The 13,382-nt window shown below is 40.8% G+C and overlaps 1 protein-coding gene across 1 annotated transcript; it reads left to right on the top strand.

The window, feature by feature from the left end:
* Positions 1-1,534: 1,534 nt before the first annotated feature.
* Positions 1,535-11,899, top strand: C13H17orf75 (chromosome 13 C17orf75 homolog). Its single transcript, XM_032805669.2, has 10 exons — positions 1,535-1,762; positions 4,092-4,172; positions 5,561-5,686; positions 6,621-6,761; positions 7,008-7,065; positions 8,279-8,398; positions 9,065-9,129; positions 9,255-9,391; positions 10,117-10,220; positions 10,593-11,899. The coding sequence occupies exons 1-10, from the start codon at positions 1,620-1,622 to the stop codon at positions 10,800-10,802; spliced, it is 1,185 nt and encodes a 394-aa protein (XP_032661560.1). The 5' UTR covers positions 1,535-1,619; the 3' UTR covers positions 10,803-11,899.
* Positions 11,900-13,382: the final 1,483 nt, after the last annotated feature.

Genomic DNA, 13,382 nt, shown 5'->3' with positions numbered 1-13,382 from the left:
TAGACTGTGCCATTGTGATGTGGCGTCTGTGCACCACTAGGCAACATCAGCAGGTTGCTTCCATACCCCAAGTTGCTGAGGCAGAACAGTGCTCCAAAACATCACCACAGCCTCATTGCAGGCTTCACGTGTCAGCCCGCCACAACCAAAACACAGTCCTTTCCCCTGAAGGAATCATCACAGTCCTCAGCAGGTGTCCCAACACCAACAGGTCAGGCCGTTAACTAAAAAAAAACATCATCCCTTCCTCTCAAACATCAGCACAGCATCACCACGTGGCTTCCCCAGGCCGATGCACCGTGTGGTGGCACCGAGGGAAAACACTACTGCATTCCCTCAAGATATCAACACCATGTCATGAAGAATTCCTGCGCTGATGCACTGTGTCATGGCACTAAGGCAAAACGGCAGGAATCTCATCCCCTCAAAACAAGGCCTAAGTGGACAACTTGATCATCCCAGCCAGCATGGAGATCAATGAATGAACTATAACAGTAGTTCCCAACACGGTGCCCACGGGCGCCATGGTGTCCGCTGGGGCATCTATGTGTGCCTGAGTACTGACTGGCGGACAAGCATCCGCCGAAATGCTGCCAAAAAGCAGAATCACCAAGAGGCGTTGCCACCAAAATGCCGCTGATTTTCAGAGGCATTTCAGTGGCGACTCCTCTTGATGTTGCTGCTTCTCGGCAGCATTTTGGCGGATGGTTTTCTGCTGGCCACGGTCCTCGGTGGCTCATCGTCCAGCCCCTGCCACCCAGAAAAGGCTAGGGACCACTGAACTATAGAGACTGAACCATCATAGTCACCAAGGAGGGGATCACACCAAATTTGTCCTTGAGGCATATAGGCTGGGCTGTTTGGAGAAGCATGCATCACTGTTGGTCAATACCATAGTCATTCTAAGGATAAGCAGAGGATGTCATAGCTATGGACATAAATTGTACTTTAAAATTCACATGTGAAATGGTAATTGACAAGATGTTTTTTTCCTTTGCAAAAAAAAATGTGCTTATTAAAGTATAGAAGAGATTTGAGGAATACAAAAGGACTTTTGCCCTGTACTGTAAAATTTAGGGATTTTCCCACAAAGGATAAACTGATAGGAGCATGGGGATTTAAACAGCTTCAGAATTAATTTTAATTTAAAAATCGACCATGTAAACATATTCAGTAAAATCCTTCCTCCTAAGAAAGAGAGGGAGACTTCAAAAGATCCTAAATGAAAGATTGTCCCTGCAAACTGAATGAGGACAAATCTGGAAGTGGGGGAGAAAGAGATTCAGAGCTGCCAAACTGGGACTCTTTAAGTGAGAGAGATTTTCAGATTTGTACCGAAATTGTAAATATCGCATGGGAAAACACACAGTAACATCTTCCATCCCAATAGGGAGACGCTGCGACACCAGCCCTACAATGCACCTGCTTTCCAGGAGCTGATAGAGCTGGAGCAGTAGTTCTACGAACCGGTGTTAGTGTGAAAGGCAGGAGAGGAAACAAGGGCAGCCGGAACCTGAGTGTTTGTGGCGTGAGCGGAGCAGGAAGACGAGCACCGTACGGCAGGAGATTGGAGAGCGGATTTCGTTGCTACACACGAAGAGCTGCTGAGCTGGGGAAAGATGCTGCCGTCTCTGCAGGAGTCTGTGGATGGGGACGAGAGGGAGCTGGAGAGCAGCGAGGAAGGGGGCGGCCCGGCCGAGGAGCGGAGGCCGGAACGGTTCAGTAATAGCTACTACTGTCTGTACGGCTACCGGTGCTACAGGTGAGAAGCTGGATGGATTCCGTCTCCCCAGCCCGCTCCCCATACCCAGCCTTGTGCTCCCCACCCTTCTCTAGGGACGTCCCAGCAGAGTCCAAAGTAACCTGCCATCTCCCCCCCCTAACACTGCTTCCTGCTGTCAACAGATGATGCAGCTGGAGGGGGAACAAGGGCAGGAGAGAGCGAGGGCACTGTTGCCTTTAATTCAGGGAGGGAATAGGATGCAATGCGGGTGGCTGAGACTTGTAAAGGTTTGAAGTGTGGTTTCCAAATAACGGGGATTTAATCCATCTAGTTAATTACAGCTCCTATTCTGGTCCTAGTGGTCTTCATGGCAACAAAGGGGGAAGCGGTAGACGTTGTATTTCTTTACTTTAGTAAAGCTTTTGATATTGTCTTGCATGACCTTCTCATAAACAAATTAGGGAAATGCAACCTAGATGGAGCTACTATAAGATAGGTGCAAAACTGGTTGTAAAACCGTTCCCAGAGAATAGTTATGAGTGGTTCATAGTCATGCCGGAAGGGCATAACAAATGGGGTCCCACAGGGATCAGTGCTGGGTCCAGTTCTGTTCAATATCTTCAATTATTTAGATAACGGCATAGACAGTACACTTATAAAGTTTGCAGACAATACCAAACTGAGAGGGGTTACAAGTGCTTTGGAGGATAGGATTAAAATTCAAAATGATCTGGAAAAAATGAAGAAATGGTCTGAAGTAAATAGGATGAAATTCAATAAAAACAAATGCAAAGTTCTCCACTTAGGAAGGAACAATCAGTTGCACACATACAAAATGGGAAATGACTGACTAGGAAGAAGTACTGCAGAAAGGGATCTGGGGGTTATAGTGGACCAGGAGCTACATATGAGTCAACAATGTAACACTGTTGCAAAAAAAGCGAACACCATTCTGGGCTGTATTAGCAGGAGTGTTGTAAGCAAGACACCAGAATTAATTCTCCTGCTCTACTCCGCTCTGATTAGGCCTCAACTGGAGTATTGTGTCCTCTTCTGGGTGCCACATTTCAGGAAAGATGTGGACAAATTGGAGAACGTCCAGAACAGAACAAGAAAAATGATTAAAAGATCTAGAAAATGTGGCCTATGAGGGAAGATGGAAAAAAATTGAGTTTGTTTAGTCTGGAAAAGAGAAGACTGAGAAGGGACATGATAACAGCTTTCAAGTACATAAAAGGTTGTTACAAGGAGGAGGGAGAAGAATTGTTCTCCTTAACCTCTGAGGATAGGACAAGAAGCAATGGGGTTAAATTGCAGCAAGAGAGGTTTAAGTTGGACATTAGGAAAAACTTCCTGTCAGGGTGGTTAAGCACTGAAATAAATTGTCTAGGGAGATTGTGGAATCTCCACCATTGGCGATTTCTAAGAGCACGTTAGACAAACACCTGTCAGGAATGGTCTAGATAACTGATTCCCAAACTTGTTCCGCTGCATGTTCAGGGAAAGCCCCTGGCAGGCCGGGACAATTTGTTTACCTGCAATGTCCGCAGGTTCAGCTGATTGCGGCTCTCAGTGGCCGCGCTTCGCTGCTCCAGGCCAATGGCAGCTGCTGGAAGCGGCAGCCAGTACGTCCCTCGGCCCACAAGTTTGGGAACCACTGGTCTAGATAATACTTAGTCCTGCCATGAGTGCAGGGGACTGGACTATATGACCTCTCGAGGTCTCTTCCAGTCCTATGATTTTCTGATAGTGTGTGAGTTTCCACTGCTGTACCAAGGCCTAGCTGAGTTTGAGCTCTGGTTGAGTAGGACTTATTTGTGCAGGGTAAGGAGTTGAAAAATGGAAAGATGAGTGGGACACTACTAGATTTTGGTGAGGAGTGGATTATTTTCACCCTTGCTTTGGCACCAGAACACATTGTGTTATGGTGACAGCTCCAAATGCAGACTACTCATAAAGTGGGCATCTAGATAGGAAACTAAGGGATTCCAGGTAATGTTCTTGAAAGGTATATGATTGATAGCACCGAAGCAGGAGGTTTTCAGAGCACAGGCAATGGCAGTACTAGGCTTTCCTACATTGGTCTAGCTAAACTGAGAGGTGGGGAACCCATCCTTAGGTCTGAGAAGGAGTTCTTAGCTGTTCTACTCTATTTTTTGTCTACCCTGGGATAGAGAATAACAAGTAATTTCTTCCCCTCCACATTACCCCCTTTGTCCTCCACTCCACAGTACTTTCAACGGCTACTTCCGCTCTGCACCATCCACACAATGCTTCTTTCTCCTCAGCCTTGTTTAGTGATAATAGACCTGTATACATGTTATGTGTCCATATTTAATGTCAGTCATAAAAATGCCTTGATTTTCAGTTCATCAGAGCAGGCTGCTGACAGTGATGATGGAAGTCCGAGCAGTGCAACACCAGAAAATCCCTCTGCTGAAGACTTTAGGTAAAACAAACACGGCAGAACTACTTAAGCACCCTGGTTTCTCATTCAGTTTCTAATTCAGAGCTTTTGACATCTTCATATTTGGGTAGATACAGAAAGGAATACAGAGTTAGAGAATACATTCCACATTAGAAATACAAATCGCCCGAAAGCCATATTAAATTCACCTGGGCATTTTTTTCTGGTGGTTTTTTTTTTTTCTATTAAACACCAAGATGATAATGGACATATACACCAAATGGAATTTCTGATTGGGTGAGTAGAGGCTCAGAATAATAGACCAATGCAAATTATACTCCTTGGGTTCGCACTCATTTCATTTATACTACTAATAATTCTTAGTGTATCTACATAATTTTAGGTCTTTGAGTGTAAATAATTAATGATTCTTTGGAGCAGGGGAACAGGACCGGGGGTCTCCCCTCAGAGCCCTACTCCAATGTCTTGTTATTTATAATGCAGTGGAATAGCTTCAACAGGAGAGATTGAAAGAGCCTCACATCAGAATATCCCATAGCCCAATGGTTAGAGCACTTTCCTAGAAGGTTTAGGAGACCCCTCTTCAAATCCTTTCTGTCCCCGAGAGGGGGAATTGAACCTGGGTCTCCTATGTCCCAGGTGAGCGCTCAAACCACTGGGATAAAAGTTCTCAGGTGGGCACTACAGCCACCTCCTCCTCCAGCCATTTTGTGTGGAGTTGGGTACCTACCTATGCCAGTCTCACAAGAAACACCTTAGGTGCGCAAACTAAAGGAGAGGGGTTCCCGGTTATGAGTCACTAGAAGAGATAGGTGTCTGTCTCCCTAAGAAGCCTCCTTGCAGCCTGGATTTAAGCACTTATTTCCCTTAGAGGGACATAGCTTAGGATACACCCCTTCCTTGGCTTCCCCCAGGGCTAGCTTAGGTGACTTCTCACCTAACATGCTGGCTTTTGTGAATTACATTCTAAGGTGCCTATCTCGCCCCATTCTTTGATTAGGGAACCTCAGCTAACTCAGGTATTTTTGAATTGCAGTGTTATTCCTGTGATTTTGCAGGCACCTAAAAGTTAGGCGCCATGATGCTTGTTGTCACAGTGCCCAAGTCCCTTTGTGAGTCTGGGCCTAAGCGATGTGCTATTGAGTAAATCTGTGTCAATTGATACTAGAATTAAAGAATCCCAATTTAGTGAACAAGACACTGAATACATTTCTGACTTACCACAGGTCAGCTAATGTGTTAGAGGCAGTGCCAGGAACAGATTCCAGGAGTCCTGACTCAGCCACTGCTATAACCATAAGGAAGCACTTCTCCTCACATGACATCTGCTGGAGTTGGGCATATGCCCAGCTAGAGAATTTAAATAGTTTACTCTTCTTCTCACTAAGAATTTTATCTTGTTTTCAAAGCCTCTCCTTGGTGGATACTAACTTACCAGCTGAAGCAGAGACAGAATTACGCAGTTTTATTGCTAAGCGTCTTATTAAAGGAGCTCTTTTCGAGGGAATGGGTAATGTTGCATCTGTGGAGTTGAGGTAAGAGTAAAATATATTGTTTTTAATTTGTGACAAATATGGGAAGTGATAAGAAATGCTGGCAGTCTCACTAAGTTTATCATCTGCTGCGGCATATGAGTTTAATCCTGATTGCAGCTAATCAGCCTGTCAAAGCATATGTAAGGCTCTCAGTTTAGTTATGTGCTAATAGCATTTGCCTTAGATTTCCTTTAGGTGGCAGTGAAAAACTGCAAACATATTAAATTGTGATAAATTAGTTTTGATTAGGTTGTTCTGATCACACTTTCTATGCAGTTAACAAGGAGGAAAAGATCTAGGAAGGTTGTATATGTGATGCTATGTGCAGGTTGTATTGGGGGTTAGCAGTTTTTTAAATAAATCACACATACACACGTATATAATTAATTATATATAATGTGCGTGATTAGAGAGAGAAAGAGAATACATATTGTAGTTGACTCTCACTACTTTACACGTGGCCTTTATTTCTAAAGTCAGTTTATCTTTTGTAGCCTTGTTGGAAAATATGAACAATTGTTTTGTTTTGTTTTTTAAAAAGGTTATAAATAGGATAGTTAAAACTTGCGTTTATTTCTGGGATGTACCTCAGTCAAAGGTAATCAGAATGACATTACTGTTCTGAAAGCAAGAGTATTATTTTGGGATCAGGACAGAATTATTTTGATCAAGGTGAAAAACTATAGTGATTCAAAATCCTAATCTTCATCATCATCTGAGCATTCACAAATTTATATAAAATGTAGGATAGGAAATCTTGACCCAACTGAAGTCAATGGCAAGACTTCCCCTGACTTTAGGAGGGTCAGAATTTCACCCATGGTCAGTGGCTGGTTAAATTCTAATGCGAGATACAAAATGAGATTAATTTAGATCATTACCTTATTTGGCACATCTGCATCTGATTAATTCAACTTTTTTTTTCTGTCTCTAGCATACCAGAATTTCGAGTTGGTTGTTATTACTGTCTTCTCCAACAAGAAAAGCTTCTAGAAACAGCAACAGTGGAATCAAATATCAGCCCTCCAGAGTATGTAACTTGTTTCTTAGGAGGCTCAGAGAAAGGGCTCGAGCTATATCCTTTCCTTAACCTCTCTTTATTTGGGTGTAGGGAAAGTGCATACGAAAATAACAAGTAGCATGTTTACCCCATTAACTTTGAAACCTTTTCCAGATCTGCTGCAAATTCCTTGAATTCATTGACTACTAGCCTACTTGTACACATCTTCCGGAGTATAACTGAAAATGTGATTACCTACTATATTCTAAATGGGCAAAGCGCAAGTCTCAATTTACATATCTTATTTCCTTAAGAGGATACTTTCAGACTTGAGTTGGACATATATGTTCAAGGCTTGAAGACTAACCTTGACTCAGAGGTAAGATCTAATTCTATGACTGAATTTTTTTTAAATGGTAAAGATGACATTTTATGAATTGTTAACCTGATTTTATAGGGCTGATTTGTTATCGGCTCGCCAATGATCTGAGCAGAAGATCCTTAGGTTCTTGTCAAATCAGGCTACAGAATTAGAGAATGCAGAGAGTTTGGTATTTTGTCCGGACTGTCAGGGTGTGCCACAAGGGCACTCGAACTGAGGACACAACCCATGTTCTTGTGGTGACCTTGTGGTTACCAGTACATCCCAGAATTTTGGTAAATACATTCTGTTCTCCATTCACTTCCCCAAAGTCAAAAGGGTAACCGGTAGGCCATTTATCTATCCCAAAGGTTATAAACACTTATGCTAACTTTCTCTAGCTAATCATACAGGATACAGGCCCGTAGGGTCCTTGCATTACAGCCAAACATAATGAAATAATATCTACTAAAATATAAACCAAAATCATAGAATCAAACTAATAAAGAAAATCAGATTATATAATATAGCAAGGTGACAGACTAGCCCCATGGGGTCCAAAATAAGGATTGATTACTCTGACAAAAAGTTAGTACAGTACACGAAAGACCAACATAAACAGGAGGAAATGAGCAACTGTCTATATTCTATACAGTGAAACAAGTGGATACCTTAGTGCTGCCCGCCATACAAGTTAAACAAATGGAAACATCAGACTTTCTTTCCCAAGCACAGTAATCTTAAGGGTTACTTGTGACACTAATAGGTAAATTCAGACAGAAGTGTGAATGAATTGACTAAATCCCTTTAAGAAATTATAACAGCATATGGAAAGGTTAGCAATGAGCATTCAGTCCCCTCACTTTTCTAAGCAGGGGTGACAGGTTGATTTGTTTTTTATGTGAATAAACTTGGGGGTAGGGGGAAAGTTCAGGGAATGGAACCCAGGTTCCGACTCCCAGTCCTGTACCCTATCTACTGGACTGCACTGCTTGCCTGATACATGTCAGAATAGATTACAAGTATAACATGTCATCTTCCTGATTAATATAAAGGCTTTCAGAGCCAGTGTTTCATGTCAGTAACACTTAAGATGCCAAGCAAATGATTTTTGCCGATTGTAGTTCAAAATTAGGAAGGAATTGACATCTAAATTGCATAGTTGGAATAGCTTAGCAATATGCTTATTCTTATACCAGAATCAACGCTGTAATGTTTCAATTTGCTACAGAAAAGTAACCTGGATACTTATATTAAACCCTACCTAAGAAGTTGGTTTGAGGACTCTGTATGCCCTATCCAGAGGGTAGTGCAGCTCTTCCAGGAGAAACTCGCCTTTTTGTTACATGCTGTAAGTATACATCAAACTAAAACACCTTCTGAACATTTTCTAGTCAATTCGAGTGATCCTGTTATATTGTAAATGTAGCTTGCATTTGGCTTTTCCATTGTCCCTGAACTGAATGAAGAAAACCTCCCCCTTTAGTCAATACAAAGTGATTTTTCTCAGCTATATTACTAAGCCAGTACCAGCTATTTCATTCACCAGTCAGGAATGAACTAGCGTTTTAAAATTAATAATTTTATAGCTGACTTATTTTAAAATTGAATGCTTAGCATTCAACTTATAATTAGAATGAGATAGGCAATAAAAATTCCATTTTGCTCAGACTAGGACAAGGACAGCTAAGTGTCTATAAGATTCATTGTAGAAAGATGCTCAGAACAAAAAAATAAGATGAGTCATAAACTGCTAGACAACGAAAATGAGACGGATGTGGGCAGAATGGTTAATAGAAGTACAAACTAGTATACTTTTCAAATGTATAAATAGTTGTAATGAAAATGCTGTAGTCTGGAACACTTATCTAGCTTCTGGTACTTACTAGACTATTTGGAAAAGAACTTAACTAGGATCACTAGTTACTCTTTGTTAGTAATAATGAAAATAGTAACAGAAGTGAAATATATACAGCCAACAGCAATCAATTTGTGGGTTTTTTTGTTTTTTTTAAAGGCTTTGAGTTACACTCCTGTTGAAGTTAAAAATTCAGATGAAAGAATAAAGAAAGATATTCACAGGTAAAGAATATTACATCTAACCAGAGACAATATAGTCTATACGTTGCTTGGCTTACTGTATGATCACTTCCCTGGTTTTGCTGTTTGGATGGAAACTAGCAGTTCACAATAGTTTTGTATGTCAGGTTTCTGAGCGCTGCCAGTCTCCAAGGTGTCATTCAGGAAGGTACAATGACCTCCTTGTGTATAGCCATGACTGAGGAACAGCACAAATCGGTGGTAATAGACTGTAGTGGACCACAGCCTCAATTCCATAATGCAGGTGAGATCATGGATGGGGATGCTTCCATCAACGTATCCAGCTCATCTTTAGAGAAGGCTCAGCACCCTACAAGATCATACCCAGAAAGTTTTGGGACCTGGCTATCTTGAGAACACCTTTCTTCCCATTTGATATTACACCATATATGATCCACAGAGGCACTTGATCTCTGGTTTAAAAGTGGGAGGTCCTAGAGTCTGGAACTTGATCAGCTCTATGATCTACCGAAACTCAGATTAGTTAAGCTTCAGATCAATCTGCAGAGTTCACTTTTTCTGTCAGGCTTTTGATGAGTGGTATATAGAGGGATGTGGATGGTTAGATAATTATAGTTATTTTGGCAAGTATAATTCTGTTTGATTGGACAGTTTGCTGTAGATTTTAACTTTGTTTGTAGTTTTAAAAGCAGCTAGAGCTTTGGGAAAGATGTTTCAAAGAAACTGAAAACAAAATCTATTTTCCTGACATACTAGTTAAAATAGCAAGAAAGGGGGATTAGTTACATTTTCTTTCATTTTCTCATACACATTCTCTCCATCTTTTGAATTTTTATGATTTGAATATTTATATCATAGGGCAAACGTTACTGGTGTGTTACAATTATCGTGTGATTGAGATTAAGTACACAGTCACATACATGTGGGTTATTTAGTGCTCTAATGTGCACGTATGCACACATACACTTTTTCTTTACCTCCTTTTCTTTGTTCCTAAATGTGTGACAGGAAGCAACAAATTCTGTGATGACTGGATGCAGGCTTTTCTAAATGGTGCTGAAGGTGGAAATCCATTTCTCTTCCGGCAAATAGTGGAGAACTTTAAATTGAAGGTAACTTTGTATATTCGTATGCTTGCAGGAGACGGAAGGGTTACTGAGTATGCAAATAGTCACTTTTGCCTTGATATAGTGATAACTGTGAGAGCTTGCCTAGTTCTTGCTGTACTCAGAGTGGACAAGAACAGAATATCCTCTAAAGGAGACACAGACAGATTTAGAAACCAACTTATTTTTTTCTTAAAACAACCTAACTTTAAAATTACAATAGCAACTCCCATGAAGAGTTTTAGCTAACTGATTTGTCTACTAATGAATGTAATAAGATTCTTACTGCAGACTCTTCCACTTCTCCAAATTCATGTATTGGCATACCTTCCCTACAGATAAAAGGATGAGGAATATTTTCTGTTACTGTGTTTATAGGCCATACAAGACACTAACAACCTGAAGAGGTTTATTCGTCAGGCAGAAATGAACCATTACGCCTTGTTCAAGTGTTTTGTGTTTCTAAAGAACTGTGGCAGTGGAGATGTCCTTCTGAAGATTGTTGAAGTGGAGCAAGCAGAAATGCCAGAAGCCAAAAATGTAATAACTGTCCTTGAGGAATTCATGAGAGAAACAGCAGTTGCCTAAAAATCTTAATTTTTGTACTCACTTTGTACTATTGTATAAATAAATAATTCCTTCTTTGCAGATCAGAATTCACTATTACAGAAACTTAAATTATATTTAAAAGCATTCAGTCATTTCAAACTTATTTCACATCTGAGTTTTTTTAGAAAAAGCAGCATGAGATTTGCTTCAATTTTTGAATATAGTGTTTTATACAAATCCAGACATGCTTTTTTCAACACTTACCAGATTCTGAAATTGATCCTCCTTTTTTGGGGACCACACCATTTTGTTTTTTACGGTTATGTCATAAGAAAAACTTTCACCCAAATGGCAGTGATAGTTTTTAAGTATTTAGAAAATGTTTAATGCATAAGAACTAGTAGAGAGGATCATGACTAAACATTGAGATCAGATTTATTTAAACAAAAAAGTCATATAAAGAACTGCAAACATTTTGATAAATTGCGTATAATTTGCAAGAGATACAGGTAATATCTTTTATTGGACCAACTTCTATCCAACTTGGTTTAATAAAAGATATTACCTTACCCACGTTGTGTCTCTGCTATCCTGGGACTGACATGGTTACAAAGCAGGGGAGAATCAGGCTAAAATTTGTATAAAGATGAATTTAACTTGGCCATAAGTCTGCACTGAATTAAGCTAAGGTCTCAGATACATATATTTCATTTTGAAAATGCATCATTGTACTCCAGCAATGAACTCTCTCACACATGGGAAATACATTTTCTAAACCATAAGTAATTTAGACAGCAAAATATATACACCACTTTGGATGCAGTAGGAGCCAAAACTAAGGGGACCTTTATCAAGATTACAGAGAGGAGGACTGCAGGAATAGTCCTTATGTAGGCAAAAACGCGCATTTATTTCAGTTGTTTAGCTAGGGAATGCAACCTTTGTACATAGTATGTTTTGTCATAACTTGACACTTAATGAACTATCCTATTATGAAGAGGTCTCCATCACTAATTATAGTTGTAATAATATTACTGAACCAGTAGTGTGACTGCTGTGTGTTTTGTGAGTGGTGTACATCATAGTTAAAAGGCTTTCTTGTGATATAATCATATCTAATAAAATAAATGAACAATCTTGATGGTATAGTTTACTTTTTAATTCCAAGTATTTCCAATGACTGAATTACTCTGTTTAGGCTCTATAGCTTATATTATTCTCCTAGCAGTATCTGGAGGAGTTACAGGTATAGCACCCTCATATGGATGGGAGAAAGACTATGCACTGGCAGAGAGGAAAGTAAAAGTAGCCTAACAAAATAAAACCTGTTACCACATCGCCTCATAGGCTGCATGCAGGATCACTGAGCACTAAACAGTTTCTTTCAGCATGTTTGATTCATCAGTCAGTAAGCCAATACTAGCAGCACTCAATAACCTATGTTGCTTTCTATCACTTCCATACATTTTTTACTACTTTGGAAAACGGTTCCTTTAATGTTCTAACTGGTTCAGGTGCGAGGGATCTCTCCATGCTAAGAAATATATGAGCATCATGAAGAAAGGGTGGCTGATTAATATCTTCATATCAAGCATTACTGAGGATAAGATTTTGTCATGGATGTCAGATTCTCTGACTTTCAGAGACCTCCGTGACATTTTCTACTTCAGTCCCAGGGTGACGGGGCTGGAGTTGTTAGCTGACAGGAGCCCTGAAGCTCCGAGCCACCACAGGCGGTGTGGACACATGAGTTCCAATCTGCCATGGGCAGTGAGGGCCCCGAAGCTCCAAGCCACTGGTCCCATAGTTGTCAGGCTCTGTGGGTGGTGGGATCCCCGGAGTTCCAAGCCACTGCAGTAGGGACCCCGCATCTCTCAGCTGCTGCGGATGGTGGGTGCTGGAGAAAAACTCCCATCCTCTGGGCTCGGGCTCTCACCTCACCCCGCCGCAGGCTTCAGTCATCCCCCTGTCAGTCCTGCCCACCATTATTTTTAGTAAAAGTCACAGGTCATGGGCTTCCATGAATTTTTGTTTATTGCCAGTGACCTATCTGTGACTTTTACTAAAAATAACCATGACAAAATCTTAACCTTAAGCATTACAATGTGCAAGGCAAGAATTTCTAATTGCCAGAGGATGACTGTGGTGATGTGAAAAATGAGGCTGCTCCTCACCCACGTTGGGTGCAATGGTTGGCTGAGGGCCCCAAGTGGTAATGCGTATTGCTTTCAGTCAAGGCTGGCCTCAGAAACCCAGGTTAGTAATGGGCAGGTCATTTTGAAGCTCTAGAATAGAGGTGTTACTGGAATATCAGCAGACTACATCCATTGGGGGGGTAATATACTTTCTCCTTTGTGATACAAGGACAAACTGTATTCTGGCTTCTGAGTTACCTTCAGGGCATCTTTAAAGGATAGTGTCATCTGCATATTTGCTGCCATCCTCATAGTTTTGTACTAGCCTTGTAAAGTTATTAAGAGAGTTTTCCAGGCCAACCTATGCAGGTCAGTCATTGGGGTGATCACTGTTAGACAGTCCTGTACTGGTGAGAATCACCTGGCACATTCTTCTTTTTGGAAAAAAATTATTCATGATATGGTCCTAGCAAGTTCATACTTC

The sequence above is a fragment of the Chelonoidis abingdonii genome, chromosome 13 (assembly GCF_003597395.2).
Source record: "Chelonoidis abingdonii isolate Lonesome George chromosome 13, CheloAbing_2.0, whole genome shotgun sequence".
NCBI classification, from domain to species: domain Eukaryota; kingdom Metazoa; phylum Chordata; order Testudines; family Testudinidae; genus Chelonoidis; species Chelonoidis abingdonii.
Note: the sequence above shows the minus strand (reverse complement) of the source record. Positions and strands in the feature narration are given on the sequence as shown.